Source organism: Talpa europaea (genome assembly GCF_964194135.1).
Source record: "Talpa europaea genome assembly, chromosome: 11".
NCBI lineage: Eukaryota > Metazoa > Chordata > Mammalia > Eulipotyphla > Talpidae > Talpa > Talpa europaea.
Genome location: NC_140078.1, coordinates 103,335,914 through 103,355,878, shown reverse-complemented (window position 1 = coordinate 103,355,878; position 19,965 = coordinate 103,335,914). Strand labels below are relative to the sequence as shown.

Sequence of the window (19,965 nt, the reverse complement as noted above, 5' to 3'; positions counted from 1 at the left end):
GCATGTGTGTATTCACTATCAAATTTATTTTTACGACATTTGGTGAGCTAGTTACCATGCATCCCAGTTGGTAGGAAAGAAACTCAAGACATAGTCCAAGTGTAGAGGTAGCCTTTACCTCACGCAGCAGAGCTACGAGCCCAGTTACTCTGGCTAGTTCCAGGACTGGAGCTACTCCCTCAGGCAAGCACCTGTCTAAGAGCAGCTGCACCCCGAGTTAGAGGAGAGCCAGTTCAGCCCATGCCCCCACGCTGAGCCGGTCAGCAGGGCACCTGGGTGAGGAACAAGGGTGCCACGCGAGCCCTGTGCCTTTTTTTACTGAAAGGCCACATGTGGCCACAGATGAATATGAGTCTCAGGGTTAGGGAACTGAAAAAGGGAACAAACACAAAGCACCTCTAAAAAAATGATGTGGTTACAGAACAGCAATAGCAATGGCCATGCTCTGGACAGGACGTCTGCGCAGGAGGGGCAGTGTCCTCTGAAGCTGCCCCCCAGCCTCCCACCCGCTGAGGCAGACCGACTTCACCATGCGAGGCCAGAGACCTCAGCCCCCTCAGGACTGTGTGTACAGAGCACACAGGCTGCTCCCACCACCTGCTGCTGCCATAAACCAGTTTCTGATAAAATGGATGCTAATGATTAACCCAAAAGCCCGCAAGTCACAGAGTAAGAAAAAGATACTCCCCGGATGGCCTTGGCAAATGATGGTTTTCCCATCTTCCAAAGACGCTTTAGGGAGATCTGCCTCCGTGACTCCATCTTGGTGTGAACAGAAAAGCATCACACTGAAGAGGGCAGTGCTTGGGTTGAAATGTTTACTAATTAACACAAACTCTGGTTCAAAACTTTCCCTGAGAGTGTCCACGTCCCACTAGCCTGTGCTTTTGAACCCCCAGGAGTATGAACAGCGCTCCACTTCCCCAGCTCTATGCATCTGGAACCAGCTCTATTGAAAGGTCGATTATCATGGACTGGGTTCTTTGCCAGGTGCTGGAGGGACAACGTCCAGGGGGAAGGAAGGCAGATCAGTTAAGACCTCTAGGAGAAACAGGAGTTTTAACCGGACCAGGTGAGAACCACCACAGGACTCAAACACAGGGTTCAAAGCCCAGAGAGGAGGGAAGACCACAGCCTGGTCTGGTGACTCAAACACCAGTAAAAACAAGAACGATGACAGACAACAGAAGCAGGCCACGCGCAGCCAGCTGCCAGAGCAAACAGATGCGGGCTGTGACAGTGCCGACGCTGACACCGCCCGAGACAGCACTGTACGCGGACCAGCCACAGATGAAGACTCTGGCAACCAAGTGCGGACCAGAAACACAGTTTGGTTTTCCCCCTTTAGTTAAAAGAATACAGTAAATACAATAAACCATTCATATCTGAACAAAGCCGCGTGTCTACAGTATCGGTTACACTGTCCCCAGTGTTTTGTGAAACTGCAACATTTTGTAATTAAATGTTTGTAAGAAGTTTAAACAGTTGTGGTTGGAGGGAGGGCAGCAGGTGCAATTATTTCACCCTTCGGAGGTTCGAGAGTTTGCACTCTACCCTGCAGATAAGCAGCAGCCATCGAGGGATTTTAAAGAGAAGCGACACATTAGCTTTGTTCCCCATCAAGGCGGTCCAGTTGCAACAGCACAGACAGGCAGGCAGGGCCCGGAGGGAGGCCGAGGAGCAGCCCCGAAGAGAGAAGACAGCGAGCCGCTGCGGGCGGTGGCGCTGGGAATGCGGGGAAGTCACAAAGGTCCCGACGACAGAACATGAGTTTTCTAGGGAGTTGAGGTTTGACTCTCAAAACTGTGGAATTTTATCTCAGTCAAATCAGGACGCAAATGAGGCCACTGTGACAAAGAGAAACCTAAAATGGGAACAAGTCACCCAGCGAGGAAGCAAGGACAACATCCAAGACCGAGCCTGAGATTGAAGAAAACAAGAAAAATAGCAAATTTTTCAGTAATGCTTTAGAAGAAACACGAGCCATTCTAAAACTGAAAGCTAATAAGCACTCAGCTCCACAGATGGTAAGATGGATACATTCACAACTTGCCAGAATTCTGAAGCCTGAGCACCCCCTTCCAAACACACAGATGCTTTTATGGGGTGGGGGGCCATGTTTCTGATTCTGGTAGTGAACGCCAAGTCACATCTTGCCAGTAGAGAACGGGGTCTCCCAACCACAAGCCCACCAGGAATTTCATTTGGGGGAGATGGTCTGCGCTTGCTGTGTCCCCCAGGCCTGCCAGAGAGGACGAGGGAAATGAGAGGGGGTGACAGTTTCTGAAGAAGTCAGCCGTTTCATCGGCTCCAAGAAAGCAGATCTGTCTCTAGATTATTCATGAGCAGCCCACGTGTTATTCTGGGAAGGAAAATCAAGCGTATCAAACAAATTTATCCCCACATTCTGAAAAATGGCTTGAGGCACAGAGTCTGACAATTTCTTCAATTACTCTGAGCTGTTTAACCCCTTCCTGAGAAGAGAGCTAACAATTCATTTTCTTTATTATTACTCTGTGTGCCTTTCAAAAGGCTAATTTTTTTTTTTTTTTTTTTGGTGCTGGTAAGAGTTAACATTTATTAAGCATTTACTTAATTTCCCCCTATTTTTAATTCTATTTTATTTCCCTTTTAGAATTTTTTTCACCCATTAGGCCTCCCCCACCCTTAATCCTATCCCCCACCTCCTTCCCTCTGATAACCTCCTGGAATTTATTCTTGTTCTGCCTGTTCTCCTTTGCGTCCTTACATGGCACATGGAAGTAAAACCACCCATTATTTGTCTCTCTGACTTATTTTGCTTTGCATAATCCCCTTATGTTCCTTCCATTTTGCTTCAAATAGCAAAATGTCACCTTTTTTATAGCTGAATAATATTCCATTGTGTATCGATACCATATCCTCTTTATCCATCCATCTATCAGCAGGCACATAGGTTGTTTCCTTATCGTAGCTATAACACCACCACAACAAACACTGTAGGGCATATGACTCATTCAGCTAATGGCTTCATATTCTCTGGACAGATATCTGGACGTGCACTGCACTGCTGGGTCACGTGGGTCCTTATTTGAGGAAGTGCCTTATTGTTTTGCAAGATGGTCATACCAATTTACATTCCCACCAACAGCGCACAAGGGCTCCTTCTTCTCCACACAGCACCCCACCACTGAAACACTGTCACCAGTGTTTTCGATATCAGTCATCCTTACAGGTGTGAGATGATACCTCACTGTGGTTTCGACTCGCATTTCCCTAAAAAAAAAAAATAGTGGTGATGATGAACACTTTTTCACATGTTTTTGGCATCTGTATGTCCTCACTGGGCAAGTCGCTACTGGGATCTGCCCGTGTGTTAACTGGGTTGTATGTCTTTGTTGTTGAGTTTCATGAATCCTTGAGTAGCTTGGATAGCAGCCCCTGATCGGAGGCGTGATGTGTACCTATTTCTCCCATTCCGGAGCTGCTCTTTCTGCTCACATTATTCTTTTGCTATGCAGAAGTTTTTGTTTTAATTTAATGTAATCCCAAGTCTTTTTTTTTTTTTAACTTTCATTTCCCTTGTCTTTGGGGCTAGAACCCTCAAAGATACCTCTAACACTGATATTACAGAAGTTATCCCCTGTGTTTTAAACTTCTATGTATTTTATGGTTTTGGGTCTTATACCCTGGTCTTTCTTTTTTTCTTTTTTAATGACATATTATTGTTGTATATCTTTGTTAATATTTTGACAACATAAGGTTTCTCCCCTGCGGTGTGGTCATCGCAGCTCCCCCACCACCAAAGCACCCATACACCCCCACCACAGTACTGTGCTCTCCCTGCCTTCTGATCCCCCCACCCCCCAGCCCCATCTCCTTTCCCTTGCTGGACGTCTCAGATCTACGGTCAGTTTTCAAGCGTTGGTTTTACAGTTTGCTTTTGTTTGACCTTTGTTTGGTTTCTCTACATTTCACACAGAAGTTACACTGTGTTGAACTTATAAACTACATATTTTTAATTTATTTCTGTATATGGAGTGAGAGAGTGAGGACCAGTTTTATTCTTCTGTATGTGGCTGTTTGACTTGCCAACACCGTGTGTCACAGAGATTTTCCTGTCTCCACTGCATTGCCACGGTTCCTTTGCCGCAGAGTAAGTAACAACGTGAGCGTTTATTTCTCGGTTCTCATTTCTGATCAACTGATCATGTGTCTATTTTCATTCTGACACCACACTGTTCCAATGACAGTCACTTTGGCATGTAGTTTGAAGTCAGATAATATGATGCCTCCATCTTTAATATTTTTGGTTCGAGTACTTGGGGTCTTTTGTGATTCTGTATAAGTTTTAGTGGCTTTTGTTGCTGTGATTGTGTTTCATTAAAAAATATCATTGGAATTTTAAGAGGGATTGCATTGAATCTGTCTATTGTTTTTGGTATATTCATCCTCTTGACCACATTAATTCTCCTCATCCCTGAACATGGAATATATTTCCAATTGTTTGTCTCTTGTTCTGTCACATCTAACAGTGTTTACAGTTTCCGTAGTATATAGGTCTTTCATTTCCTTTGTTAAATTTAATCCTTGACATTGAATTCTTTTTGAGGCGATTATGAACAGGACTGTCTTCTTAATTTCTTTTTCTTCTAGTTCATTGTTTGCACATAGAAATGCAAAAGGCTTAAAAATTAAGCATATTAAGTTCCCAGTCTAGTCAGTTTTGGTATAAATATACATTCTTGGATCTGACTTATGAATGTCTACTTCGCGCTGGAGATAGGAATTTTACATCATATTTTTCTCCCAATCTGTTCTCACAACAAAAAATATTCAGAGATGCTCTTTTAAAGGAAGTACTTTCCACATACACGCCCATGTAGTGTCACAATTTCTGTACATTCTGCTAAGAGAGCTTGATCTTAGAGATGGAGTAGTACGCTAGCTGCCTTCACAACAGGTTCAACGTAGACCATTTTAAGTGGGGTGTCTTAGAGTCCCAAGGCAGGAAGGGCAATGAATGCACAGTGCAGAGTTCTGGAAATAATCACTAAATGACTCAATTTCCGACACAGCGTTCACCCAGAAAGTATCCTTTCTCATCTTTTCCAAATATAATGCTCCCAAAGAAAAATTTCAACCAGCTGAAACCTAGGCAACGACTAACACACTAAAACACTGCCTTGCTAGCCATTAGTCTTACGGGTTATTAATCATACATTACTGAACTTCGTACAATTATTTATACATCTCACTCTGATGGTGTTTTTGAGGCTGAATAGCATTTCTAGAGTCACAGGAAGATCCCCTCACATAATATCACGATCCCAGGCCAGCAGCACACACAATGCTCACAGACATATGACCCAAGGCATTAATAAAGGCAGAAATAATAGGCGTACTTAATACCCGCCGGAGAAATCCCAAGATGAATTTCTGAACGGCTAAGTCCACCCGGAAGCCCGGGAAGCCCGCCCACACCCAGAGGAGGGTGCCACCTCGCAGGACACTCACGGGGTTCAGCGTGTCTTCCACAGAGTGGTGCACCGTCCACCAGTCGGAAGTCCACTCCCAGGCGTTGCCCACGATGTTGTACAAGCCGTACCCGTTGGGGGGAAAGGCGTCCACCTGACATGAGAAACGGGGAGATGCCGTCACACACCCGCCGTGTTCAGAGAGCCTCTAAGCAGAGGGGAGCCCGCCACGGCCGCCACAGGGATGCTGCTCCCTTTCTGCTCATCCACCTACAGCAGCCAGTGCCAGACAGGGACGAGCACAGCTGGCTTTAACTCTCGAGGGGTGTTCAGACACCTCAAAAGGAGTTCCTGGTGCAGAACCCGGAAAAATGGTTCCTAGGGGGCTGATGTGGTGGGGCAGGGGCCAGCTGATCTTCAGGCCTTCCAAAGCCTAACAGCAGCACAGCAGACCCCGTAGTCTCACCGTGCTGACCCTGCCTGCCACTCAGTCATCTAGCGCCGAGAGACCCCACGCCAGCCCTGTCCACCTGACAAACCCTTCCACTCACCCCCTCATGGTTGTGCCTCAAAACCCTTAAGGGACGTGTCTGTGAAGGGACCAGGTTAAGGTACCATCAGGCCTGTGGAATAGAGGGTGTGCGGCCTCTGGGGCCTAGAAGTACCATGGAACAGAGGGCATGCAGTCTCTGAGGTCTAGAAATATGAGGCAACCTGTCCAGGTTTTTCATAAGCAATTATATCACCTTTCAAAGCAGGTGAGACAGTTGCCACCAGTCACTGTTACAGACAGGGACCCAAGGTATGAAGCGATTATGAACAGCGAAGAGCGGAGGGGGGCGAGAGAAATAGCTGGAACCAAACAGTAAATGCAAAACAGTCCAGCTCTTTAATGACTTCCAATTTTCCCAACATTTTTTAATGGAAATTCTGAAACGTAAAGACAAACTTCTTGAAAGAAAAGAAAATCATCCTTGGGCTTTTTAAATCTTTTTACAAACCCCTTGCTCAGTTGTTGGCACGGGCCCGAGGGTGGTGGGCAGGGCAGGAGGGGACAGCAGCGGTGTCCTTCACCCACCGCCTATCTCCACGGCCCCTGGGCTCGCCGGGTGGCCCGGGCAAAGCCTGGTACTCACAGGCGCGGTGCCTGGGAAGCCGTCCTCGCCAGTGTTGGTCACAGGAAACTCGCCCTGCCAGATGTTGGCATAGTGCCGGCCGCCAGGCTGCAGCTTGTTGCCCCAGGGGAAGAGCCTGTCAGGGGAGAAGCATCAGGGGGTGCAGGCTCCAGGCCAAGAGTCCCAGGAGCCGCAGGGAAGCCCACAGAGTCTGCCCTTCTGGAGGGAGCTGCCTTTCTTTTAGCTTCTGCAAAACCAGCTCATGTCAAGGTGACAAACAGCTGGGTCCCTCCTGAGCCGGCAGGGCCTGAGATAAATGGCTTAACCAGAAGCGGCCGGGGGCGGGCTGGGCGCAGACGCCAGACCGGACTTCCAACAGCACCATAAAAGCCTTCACTATTTCAAGGAGCCTTTCCCAGATGTGGCCCAGGCCTGGGTCTTCCGTCTCTTGGCTCCAAAAGCAGAGCAATGACTCAGGAAACAGAATATGCTAGAAGCAAGACAGGCTGCAGGGGTCTCGAAGGAGGACTATGTAACATGGGAGCTTCATTCTGGGGTGCTGTGGGACAGCAGGGAGCCCCTTTGGCCAGATATGTGGCTCTGGGGGGGCTGGGTGAGCTGGGGACCCCTCAAGTGAGGCTGAGCAGGGCCCTGGCAGAGTGAGTTTACGTCCACTCTAAGCAAGGGAGTACATGGGTTTAGGGCAAGGCAAGCGTGGCCTTGGGCACGATGGCCCCCCTCCCCCAGTACCTGTTCTGTAGGCCTCCCCGACAGCTGTACTCCCACTCGGCTTCTGTGGGCAACCGCTTGCCGGCCCAGGCACAGTAGGCCACGGCATCGTTCCAGGAGACATGGAGAACCGGATGGTCAGGCCTGCGGGGTGGAGGGCGAGCAGGGGAGAGGGTCATGGAGAGGAAGCAGCACCGGCCTCCACCAAGCACCGACATGTCCTGCCACCCCAGGTTCCCCGATGGGTTATAACCACTCTTGGAACTAGATGCAAAACATTTCCTCACTTGTGGGTGTGCCAGGACCCCCCGGGGCCTCACTGGGTACAGCGGAGGTGGAGCTGCACCCCCTCCATCCTCCCTTTAAGGAAGGAGAGCAGCCAGTGAGGCTAGTGTTCAGCGGCTCCCCGCTGCCAGCTCCTTGGAGCTCTCCACAGAGGAGCCCGCTGGGACCCCACCAACTGCGCACAGCGGCACCACCCCCGGCTGGGACATGCTGGGCCTGCGCTGCCATCAGGGCGCCCCCACAGCCCAGCCCCACCTCCTCCCCCCGTTCGGCAGCTGCCCTTCCCTCACCCAACCGTCTCTCGGCTGTTCCCAGAACACACAGCCTGGGGCTCTTGCTACTGCAGAGGAGCCAACGGGTCCCCCTCCCCTCTAGGGAGTCCAGGTCAATCCCCGCTTCTTCTGAGACATGGGGGCAGGAGAGGCCAAGGGGGGTCTGAGAATAAGGGCCACGAGGCCCACCAGCACCCGAGAGCATGGATATCCCCCTGACGCTTTTCAGTGGACGCTCCCAGGCCAGCCCCCCTCTGCCAGGTCGCCAGGGGAAGGCCGTGCACCATTCCCCCTCGCTGCCCGTTACGGGAGCCTACTGTGCCCGTGTTCCTCACCGACGAGGGATGGGCATGCCTCAGCAGGAGGGACTCAGGGGATGAAACGCGGCCCCTCTGGGTTCCCCTTCCTTCCTCAGCTTTTTCCTCTTTTTTCTTCTACGAAGGAGACAGTAACTGGGAGCTGGTCAACCGGAGGCCCCAAGAACCCAGTAACTTTGGACGGCACCAGCCAGCTCCCCCAAAGGTCTGCCAAGTCTCACTTTCAAAGTCTCCCGACATCCGTCCAGGGGCTGAAGCCTGAACGCCAGCCTCCCTGCTCCCTGACAACGAGGCCAGGAACAGGGAATGGTGTCGGGAACAGGCTCTGTCCGCAGATCTAGGTCAGGAGAGCGGGCGGCCTGGGGGTGCAGGCTCTGAGTGCTGACCCAGGCCCTCTGTCCCCGGGGCTCGCACGCGCTATTTCTGCAGGAGATAATTGTATCCTGGCCCTGGGGATGCGCTGACCGCCTTGCCGCTCGGTGGGCTTTCCGGCCATGTGGCTGCAAAGTGTGTCAGCCCAGGCCTGGAGGGGACTCGGGTCCAGGCCTGCAGCCGGCGCCTCCACGGCCACTGGGCAGGACACGCCGCTCACTCCCTAGTGCTCCTCCTCGCTGAGAACTACACGCGTGCCTGGGCCGGACCGCAGACCAAGCCCGGCTTGAGCCCCATCAGAGGCCTGAGCGGGGAGGGGGAACCTGCAGGGGGTAACGCCCGGCTGGCGGAGACAGGCCCGGTGCCCTGTGCCTTCCGCGAGTCGGCCCAGTGTCTGGCTCTTCACCTGCCTCATTTTCTGCAGTTTTATTTCCTCCAAAATCAATTCAGGTTCATGGTTCTCCCCATTTCACAGCGAAGATGGCCCCTGAGCTCCCTTTCAGCAGCGCAGAGTCTACCCGGAAGGAGCCCTGTCGGCCAGGACAGTCCGGCAGCCTCACCTGTGCAGAACAGTCGAGTCGGGTCCTTCGGGGTGTCTCCAGCTGGCGCCCTTGACAGGTAACCACCAGGGAGCAGCTGCCACCTCAAGGCAACCCAGAACAAGCGGAGGTTAGTGACGGCGAGTCCTGGGAAAGAGCCGGGGCGCGCAGCAGGCCCTCACTCCCAGTCTGCGGCCCCCACATGCGTGACCTCGAGAGCTGTGACCGGGACCTCAAGATAAAGGTGCAGGTGGAAATAAACCTTTAACCAAAGAGCTCCAGGGTGACGAGGTAAACACGTGGTTCTATGGCACGCATCACCAAGCACTCCAAAAGACGCACAGCCCCGTGCTCGATGTTGAGCCAGCGAGGGGTGAGCCTACTTCACAGGTGGGGAACCCAGGGACTCCAGGCATGAAGCGTGGCTGAAGGTGACCCCAGGGTCACAGGCCAAGCGGAGGCATGGCAGAGAGGCCGGGTGTGTTTTCTAGAGACACAGGTTCCAACGCCGGCCCCACATGACCCGCGGGGCCCTGCAACACCTTCAGCTGTGAGACGGGAGCAGCCCACCTGGCCGTCTCGCGACAGAGCGGGTGGGGCAGCCAGGACCCTGATTCCTACTCGATGGGCCTCTGCACCCAAACAGCAAGTGGCCCCCGCGGAGTGAGGCGACCGCCAGGAGGGCGCAGAGCACGTACTCTGCCGAGGACACGCAGGGCAGCCGCTGAATCACAGGCCGCGCTGCTGCGGAGACGGCCGAGGGAAGAGGCGTGTGGATGTGTCTCCTTACACACGGCGAGCGGCCGGGCCGCCGCCTCCTCATCCTCCCACAGCCAAACCTCCCGAGGGGCCTGGAGCGAAGGACGTCGGCAGGGGTTGGGGAGAAGCCGTACAAGCAAGACGCGCGAGCTGTCGTACCCGCGGACCGCGTGGAATTACTTCCTACTGCAAGAAAGCAGGCGCCGTGGCCCGGGGGACCCTGCCGCAGGGTGACTTGGCTTCCAGAGGCCACAGAGGTGAAGGTTTCTGTCTCTGTCCACTGTGGCCCTGAAGATCCCCTAACCCAGGGTCTGGCTGCTTGGGTTGAGGGGCCAGTGACAGTGGTTCTTTCTGTGTCTTGGCGAACAAGCAGAGCGCCCAGGGGGCCCCACTCTTGGCTATGGAGAATTTGGGCTACTCACCCAACCTGTCCCAGCCCCAATGCTGAGGAGGGGGTCTCTGCCACTGTCCTCATCCCTCGTTACTGCTGCAACTCCCTCACAGGGGCCAAAGAACGTGTGTCTCCCAGTCATGAAAATTTGCCCCTCAGAGTCCACCACAAGCTCCAGCCACCTGCCAGTTCAACCCTCTTCCGAAGGTTCAGAGCTGTTAGAACGTGCCCTGCTGCACCAGGGACAGCACGGAAGAAGCCCACCCCTGCCAGGCTCCAAGTAGGACAGGCCCACAGGCGTGACTGTGAGTGAGGCCCTAAGGAGTCCCTCCTCACAGAGCAGGTCCAGAGCCACCTCCCCGACACCCAGACAGAAGGACCAGGAAGTGAGAGCCAGCAGCTGGGAGAGCCCAGCAGGCCCCCCACCCACGGCCGGCTGCCGCCCTCCCTTTCCAAATGTCACATGTCATCACCCCACAATTGTAGAAGTGTGTTCTTGAGCTCCTGGAGGTGTCGTGACAGTGAACACTGCTCTTCTAGTTTAGGAACTTAGGGAGCACACGCCTCTCGAGAGCCAGGGCAGGCCAGTGGTATCGCATGGTCCTGCACAGGGCAGGACCCCTCAGCTTCCCACCCCCCTCTCTCCCTGGCCCAAGGCGGCCAGTACACCGGCATCTGCAACACCCTCGGCCGGAACAGGGGGACCAGCATGGGCTGTGGCTGCACCGACGTGTTCTCTGTTCCAGGAGACTCTTCCAGAGTTGCAGCACCCCCTATATCTGGAGGAAAAGGACTTTAACTTGACCTATTTCCAGTCAACCATCTCCATGGCAACTGTCTTGGGTCTAAGTTGAAACAGCTGTAGCAGACAGCCGGCGGCGCGCAATTACAATGTAAATAGGATCTGTGTGAGATGGACGGAGAGCCCTTGAGAAGTGGACTCCGGGCAAAGGCATCTTTTCCCCCGTCGCCCCCGGATATCACCAGGCTTGTAGTAGCAGCTTATAGACAAGCAAAAAGGAGACAGAGCAAAAGAGCAAAAGAGCCTTCATCTACGCCAGAGGCGCTAAATCATGTTTCTGATACGCACACGGCCCAGAATAAAGTCCACACAGGAAAAGGATAATTATGTATATTCAAGTGCAAAGATGTCAAGTTCTGCAACTTCACAACTGCTCTCTTATAAATTAAATGCATTTAGAAAAGCAAATTAAAAAGATGGGCGTTTCTGGAAACATCGCATAAACATGACAATTACCCCTATAAAAACACCCCAAGGGAATTTTCCAACTGGCACTGGTGAACAATGAGAAACTGCAGATCTGTTCTAATTCACCAAGTATAAATAAAACTGGGGGAAAGCTAGCAACTGGGAGCATGAAATGGAAAGGGAACCACATAGTAAAAAGTTCTTTCTCCGGCCCCCAACACGAAGGTGGGAAACGGAGAACTAGACCTGAAGAGAGAGTGAAAGTACATTTATCATGAAAACAGACAGGTAGTCGACTCTGACAGTTTATTTCGAATTGAACTCTGTATCAGGTATCTTGACTGCTTAATAGAATTCATGAGAGAGAGAGAGAAATGCATGTTTTTTCAAATAGAGCAGAAACATTTATCAAACTTCAAGAAGACCTGAAATTTTTAAGACTTTTTGCTTCAGTTCTTAGTGCAATCCCTGAGGCCAGCACAGCCTGCGTTCTCAAGGCAAACAGCTTGCTCCTCACTCCTCGCCCCTGAGAGGTGAGGCAGGCAGGCCGGCTGCAGCAGGGCCCTTCACCAGACAGGGCAGGAAAAAATGACATGAAAAACATCTCTGTGCTCAACAACCCCTGAAAAGTCATCTATTTTACTCCTCCCTGGTGGAGACATGCATAAATATGGGGAAAGATTATTTTGGGCTTTAAAAATAATAATAAAAACAAGAAAAAAGGGGGCCTCCCTGGTGGCACAAGGGGTTTAGATGCAACCTGTGAAGCTGTCCACAGCCACTCAGCATGAGTTCAATCCCCAGCCAGGGAGCTACCCACATGGCACAGCAGACCTCTCCTGGCTAACCCGCTGCTCCCCTCAGCAGTGTATTTTGGTCAATCAGCCTGTTCTGTTCTCCACTCTGTCTCTGGTGAATCCTCTCACCCTCCCGCACACACCTCTGGCCTGTACCCCAGCTCTTGTATGCATGAATAAATAAATCTTTAAAAAAGAAACAAGAAAAAAGGGTTTCTCATAGTCTAAAAGTAATTTACCTTTTTGGGCAAAATGGTGATTGTGCAAATTGATATAATCTATCCAGAAAGCAATCTGACAACTTAGCAAAAGACTACACCTGGTCCACCAGCAAGGGGCGGGTGGGGTGGGCCTCACCCATGTCCATGAGAAGGGACACAGCTGTCATTAAAAATTACATGCAAAACAATCTGATTGTTTGGGTAAGTGTTCACCCTCTACTAGAAGAGGTGAAGACAGTTACAAGTATGTTTATACATAACCATTTAAAAGTACACACACACACACACACTCTGCAAAGAAAATACTAGTAGCACATATACTGGAATGTCGGCCACAGTCACTTCTGGGTGGTGAGATGGTGGGTAATGTTTAATGTTCTTTCTTATGCCATTTTTAAAGTCTAAATTACAATCTACAGTGTAGACAGTATTTTCATAGATTTTCACAGATTCCTGTTAAGAGACTGCACTTTGCGTTGAGAAAACCCAAGTCAGCAACATTAAACACACGTTCATTAAAAATTAGTCGCCACTGGACTAATTCTTGCGTCTTCCAGTGTCACCTACGAGTACACGTCGGCACAGTTAGTCCAAATTGTATACCTGTGCTGATTTCAGCTCGGCATGTTCCTGCGTGGGATCTGCACTCACAACAGTCACTTTCAGAAACTACACACCTGGTGACATTGCTGGGTCATAACCCACCGTCTCCTCACTCTGAGCCCTGGGGGCGACGCTAGCCCGTGTCGCCTTCACTGCTACTCGAGGACACACCAGTGACACCTTTAAGTGTCTTCACTTACATGTTTTGCTTCTGCTAAGTATCCAGGAGGCAGCCCTGTGCCTAAGAGTGTGCTTAGTGTACTGTGCTTGCTAAAATGATGATTTTAAAATGTCAACAGTGAATGTTTTTAAGCCCGAAACCCTAGGAGATGGTGTGGCCAGTTTCTCTCTGAAAAAAAAGAACACTGACGACCCAGAGACCACAGCATCCAAGGCGCAGAAAGGAAAGGGCACAGGTCTGAGAACAGGTGTATACAGGCGTAGTAACACTGTCTCGTTAGGGGAAGAGACAAGCAGAGTTGAGGTGAGGAAAACAGAAAAAACATAGGCATGAAAATGAAGGGAAGAAATGGAATAAAAAGACAACAAAAAGTAAAATGATGGAATTAAAAATGAATATACCAGTAATCACAATATAAAGGAAACAAACTCTGAGCTGAAAAACAAAGACTGTCAAATGGACTTTTTTTAAATGTATGTTTATAAGTGATCTACAAAAATACATAAAGACACAGGTTGAAAATGAAAAGATGAAAAAATACATTTTAGATGAATATTAACCGGAAGAAAGTTGGTACATGCTTGTGGATACCAGACAAAATCAACTTGAAGATAAAAATCCTTGGCAGCCTCTGCAGCACAAGTTCGATCCCCGGCCAGCCAAGTAGCTGCTCACAAGGCGCAGCAGACCTCAACTGACTCGCCCGCTGCTCCCCTCAGCAGTGTACTTTGGTCTGTCTGCCCGTTCTGTTCCCCGCTCTGTCTCTGGTGAATCCTCTCACCCCCCACACCTCTGGCCTGTACCCCAGCTCTTGTATGCATAAATAAATAAATAAATCTTTTTTTAAAAAATCCTTGGGATTAGAGTAAAAGAATTCTCAACCATGATTAATTGTTCAGTTTAACAGGAAAACACATGCAGTTATACTTCTAAGCTCAATAGTGTAACTTTGACATATTTAAAGCAAAACAGACCAACTCGCTAAAAGATTATGACCAAATCTACCAGTAAGTGGAAGTTTTAACATCTTTCTCAGCAATTACTGAGAACAAGCTTAGGGGAAAAAATTAAATAGCACAGTTAGCAATCTTCCTACAGCGGATATGTATCCATTATACCTAGCCAATGAAAAGATACATCCTTTTCAGACACACAAGGCACATTCATGACCAAGACAGCCTCAGCAAGTTTCAAGAACCCACAACACACCAAACACATTCTCAGACCACAAGTTAGAAATCAGTACCCAAGACGCTAATAAAATATTTCCAACTGAAAAATAAACACAGCAATGTACAAATCAAAGCAGAAACGATACTGAACATCAGAAAGTGTATAGTGATACACAGTTAGCAAAGCACTACAAAATTTGTGGAACTAAAGCAATCACCTAGAAAGACATCTGCAGACTACAGTGTTCCTATTGAAAAAGAAAAAAATGTAAACTAAGTCTCCTATTCAAGAAGTCACAAGAAGAGTAGCCAGGGATTGAAGTGACTTTTCCCAAAACCAGCTGGTCAAGGCGGTGCTGAGCTCCGCGGCCAGCATGCGGACTCACAGGCCACGATCTGTTCCTTACGGCTTCTCCCCACACAGCCCAAGGTCACTTGGGACAGAAAAGGTCTGGTGAGCGTGTAAAAGAGACTTCCTGCAGCTGAGCGGATGCTGTGCAGGGAGAAGCTGCAGAAGCCAAACCCCCACCCCCAAAGGAAGCCAGCAAGGTCTCCTCAGGCCACGTGCTTCGAGTGACTTCAACTGACGCATCCCCTGGACCAGACCCACCTTTCTGAGCACTGTCTGGCTCGGTAAACAAACAGCAGTTAACGTTCTAGAGTTCTCCTAGTAATCAATTAATTAATTAATTTCCCAGGAATTAATTTGTGGCTGTGAACTGAGAATCTTGCTGGGCCTCCAGGTCTTTCCCGTGACGAGGCCTGTAAATTCAGACTACTGAACCACATCCTTCCTCGGGGCTCTCTCAGGGGCTGAGAGTCCTCAGGTCTGTGGTTCATCACGAAGGGGAAGGTGGGCTGCCTTCTGCTTTGCCTCTTGGCCTGGCCCAGCAATGCCCACTAAGAGGGCCCCCAGCACAGCATGGACAGAAGGAACGTTTTCACTTGGAAAGAAGATGCCTGGGTAGCTCTGAGTCCCCCTGAAACAGGCTTTCAGCTGAAAAACACTTCTCAAAATAGACGCGCCTCCTCCTTTACCAAGGACACCTACTCAGGAATTGGCTTCCTAAACAGTTAACGATGTAAAAGTGCCAAACCTCAAGAAAAGACAGTGATTGTTTCTGGGGTTCCCGCCAAGGGCAACTTGTTTTCTACCCACTCTGGTTATTCCTTGTGTCAAAAGATTTCAAAGATCCATTAATAATGCAATTATCGAAATGAAACATAATTTTTAGATATTAAATAATTCAAGTACTATGCTTTTCAACAGCAAAATGTCCTTTAGTGTAAAATGCCCCCAAACAAATAATAACACAATAACCAAACCTAGTCTTAGTCCCCTCAAGGATTTCTCTCACTGTTTAACACCCTTGCTTCAAATTCAACATCCAAATAATATTATTTTACACTGTAAATTTCTCTCTGTTGGTGGGAATGTGAACTGGTGCAGCCATCATGGAAAGCCATCTGATGGACCTTAAAAAACTAAAAATGGAAGCACCATACATCCTGCAACCCCACTCCGGGGTGTCTGTTCTAAGAACACGAAGCAACAGCAAAGACCCACAGCAGCATTTGCACAACCGCCAGGGCATGGACGCCGCCTGAATGTGCATTGCGGTGACTGAACAAGAAGCTATGAGCATACACACCGTGGAATATTATACAGCCATAAGAAAGGATGACAAGCAGCTATTGTCAATAAAGTGGAGGAGATTTGAGAGACTTATATGCCACAAAGTCAGTCAGAACAATAGACACAAATACTAGCCATTTACATAGCAGACATTTGATCATGTGAAACATTAAGAAACCAGGGGTTGTCAACAAACACCAGGAGAGCTCTGAGCTAATGGGGTGAGGGGGAGGGAGCCAGAGGGGACACAAGGGATGGTGGGGAAACAGTGGTCAGCCTCTGTAGAGAAACTAAAAGCCACTGAATTGTAAAAATAAATAGATAAGGAGTATAAAATATCAATTTATGCATTAGGTAGTAAAAAAAAAATAGGAAAAAAATATATATCAAGACGAGAGACAGACAGCCCGGGAAATTTCCCATCTCACGCCAGTCGAGCTCAGAGTCTCTCCCAGGGGTATAGCGCTGGCTAGCTGCCCCTGTGGGCCAGGGGGGCCAGTTCAGGGGGGCCAGCCCCAGGGGTCAAAGACTACCAGTCCTCTTAGTTCCAAGACAGATAAGGCTGAGCTAGAGAATGATTTCCTTTCATATAAATCCCATCCTGAGCTCATCATGAGAACCATTTAACTTTTTTTTTTTTAAAGATTTATTTTTATTTATGTATATAAGCACTGGGTACAGTCAGAAGCGCGGGAGGGTGAGAGAATTCACCAGAGCCAGAGCGGGGAGCAGAGCAGGCAGAAGGACCGAAGTACACTGCTGAGGGGAGCAGCGGGCGGCAGGAGAGGTCTGCGTGCCATGTGGGACCCTCCTCCGGTGGCCGGGGAGCAGCCGGGGATGGAACCGGTGCCGCAAAGGCCGCGGGCAGCTTCGCCACCCAGCGCTCAACCACTGCGCCACCGGGGAGGCCCAAGAACCATTTAACTTTATGTCCTCATGTCAGTGGTGTCCAAACAGATTTATCCAGAAGGAAAAAAAAGCCCAAGTCGGTCAATTTCAGCATGCATGTGGACTCTGCTCTAAATCATCCCATTCCTGCAATTTACGATGACTTTTTTTTTTAAAAAAGACTTATTAATTCATGCATACAAGAACCGGGGTACAGGCCAGATGTGCGGGAGGGTGAGAGGATTCACCAGAGCCAGAGCGGGGAGCAGAACAGGCAGACTGATGAAATACACTGCTGAGGGGAGCAGCGGGGAGACAGGAGAGATCTGCCACGCCATGTGGGTATCTCCCGGGCCAGCGGGGATCAAACCAGCGCTACAAAGGCTGCGGATGGCTTCACAGCGCTGCGCTCAACCACCAGCGCCACCAGGGAGGCCCAAAGTCAGTCAGAACAATAGACACAATAGACCATTTGCAATGACTTTACAGTGACACCCAAAAGCCAGCTCAAAGTTTTGCCTCAAGACTTTACATATGTGGGTTTATATTTATGAGAGACCTATTTTCATAAACGCAGCTGTTTCGTGTCTCGTATAATAGACATATCTGTTTCGCTGGCTCGGGTGACAGCAGCGTCAGCTTTCGCTCTCCCCAAGTCACGTCTAAAGCCCGGCAGGACGGCGAGGTGGCACCAACCACAGCTGAGTGCTGAGTGTGAGGAGCCTGCCAGTGGAGTCGTCCATGTACAGGTGAGGAGAACCACGCAGCTCTCGTGGAGGGGGATCCCCCAAAGAGCCCATGATGTCACGGGGGAGCCTGGAAGGACAGAGGGAGAACGCAGTCGGGGACAGCTGAGGGAAGAGCAGAAGTCACCGCAGAAATGAACACAAGCCACTTCAGAGACACGGCGCGGGAAGGGGAGAAAATGTTCAATGTTTAAGAAAGAGAAATGATTGAAAGGAAAGTGTGAACACTGACAATGGACCCATTCCACGGATTTGTTGAGTTCCAAAGAAGAAAACAAAAGGGCACAGAGAAAACAGTAAAAATGATATGAAAACTCTCCTGAAATTGGGAGACAACAATTCTGAAGCCACATACTGGAAAAGCAGCTGCGAACTGAGAACACTGACCCGTCACGACCGACACCAAGTCACACGCTGATGATCTAAGCAGAGACGGGGGTGGGGGGAACCCCTGGGTATCTGGGCAAAAGCGAGTAACTCTCAAGGGAGAGAAATTCAGATTGTCATTCAACTTGTCAGCGACAATCCCCCATAAAGGAAAACAAAATACATCTACCAGGTAACCCAGAAAAACAAATGTGGACCAAAGATGTCACTGTCGCTAAGACACTGACCCGCGGCCGCCACTGACCCGTGGGTCGTGTGGCCACACCGTCTGCTGGGAACCACCCAGGATGACCAGCACCAAGTCCGGCACCCCTGCGAGACCCCAGAAAAGCACACCTGGAAGGCGGTTTGTTCACCTGGCAGTAGTGATGCTGGTGGTGGCGGCGCTGGTCGTGTATGTGATCTGGGACAAAGGACATGAGTAATTCCAGGCTCTTCTGCTCCTGCCTCCCACGCCCTTGAGAACTGGTATTTCTGGTACGGGGCAAAGGCAACATGGGGGACAAAACAGGCTCAGGGGCCAGCCTGGAACCCAAAATGTCAGTGAGTCCCCTTCTTGAGCGCTCGGTCCACAGAGCAACGCGGACCAAGCTAAGCCACCAGCCACCCCAGAATCCGGCCCGGGTCCCGGCCTTGCTGCCCTCCTGAACCTGCCTGGAGAAATGGCTGGTTCCCAGCAAGGTGTGGGGGTGCCGTCAATCCTACCGTTAGAAAAAGCAAAGAAGGCATGGAAGACTGGGGGCGCCCCCTGAGGACGCAGGACCCGCCCGAGGCTCGGGTGTGGATGGGGTGACGGCAAAGGACACGCGGCGGCGGCTGCTGCTGCGTCTTGGACTGATGGGAATGTTCTGAAATTAGATGGTGGTGACGTCGCGCTATAAATACACGGAAGGCACTGAGCTGTTCCCTCGCGATGACGGGCTTTACGGGCTATGAATTCTCTCTCGATAAAGCTGTTCAGAAGAGAGGAGAGGACTCACGAGAAGCTGGAGAGGCACACGACAGCCCGAATGGAAATGAGAAACGTGCAATTCATGAAGGCTTTTTTTACCCTGCGAGCGCACAGATCCACAGGTGAGAGAAAGCTGCGCAGCGCTGGCTGAGCACATACAGGTGGACACATTTAAAACCGGCTTCTCTGCAGGAATGCAGGCAGACAAGAGGCGAGCTGCCCTGTGAGAAGGCAGTGGACAAAGTCCTGCAGGGGGCGGGGGGTGCAGGTTAGAGAAACTGTTAGGGGGAAACAGGGGAGTGGCTGGGGCAATTGCAGGGAAATCTGTAGATTGAGTCTTAGAGATTTCCTGTGAGTGGGCAAGTGCACAGGAGGGCAGTGCTGGGCTGGTAACTGTAGAAGAAACACAGGACGTGTCTCACAGCAGGGAGCAGCTCCTTCAGATCGCAGGGTGATGGTTAGGAGGGATCAGGCGCGGGAGGGGGTTGGTGGGGCAGGCAGCCAACCACCATGACTGAGGTGGAGGATTCCAGCGTGTCTGCTCTGGGGTGACTCCATAAGCTACACTTTTGCTTTGTGTGATTTTCTAGGTTTGTGTTTTATTTCCCAAAGGGTTGTTTATTTCCAAGAAAATGTGCAGCACCAGTGTAACCTATTGGAAACAGCACTTAAGACACTGCAGATTATACAAAACATTTAAACAACATGCAAGTAAACACATAACTGCAAACAATTTATAAAACAGTTCAACATTTAAAATCATTATGCAAAAGCCAGAGCGTTGTTAAACCCCAGGTGGGCCTGAGCCTGAGGAAGGAGCAGGCCCGCTTCCCGGAGGCTCACAAGCATAGCGAGTATGGAGAAGCCTGCACCCAAGGGAGACTTCCCTCTGGACTTCATCAGGTCTAGAGAGACCCTGACAAGGGAGAACCTGTCC

The 19,965-nt window shown here is 50.3% G+C and overlaps 1 protein-coding gene across 1 annotated transcript in view; it reads right to left on the bottom strand.

Moving 5' to 3' along the window:
• Positions 1–19,965, bottom strand: part of SUMF1 (sulfatase modifying factor 1) — a gene marked incomplete at both ends in the record, with an annotated part of 39,748 nt that overhangs the window by 12,930 nt on the left and 6,853 nt on the right. Inside the window, 4 exons of the mRNA XM_084248297.1 lie at positions 5,497–5,610; positions 6,593–6,707; positions 7,322–7,444; positions 9,107–9,182. Of these exons, the coding sequence (XP_084104423.1) occupies positions 5,497–5,610; positions 6,593–6,707; positions 7,322–7,444; positions 9,107–9,182 (428 nt within the window). The remainder of the gene's footprint in view (positions 1–5,496; positions 5,611–6,592; positions 6,708–7,321; positions 7,445–9,106; positions 9,183–19,965) is intronic.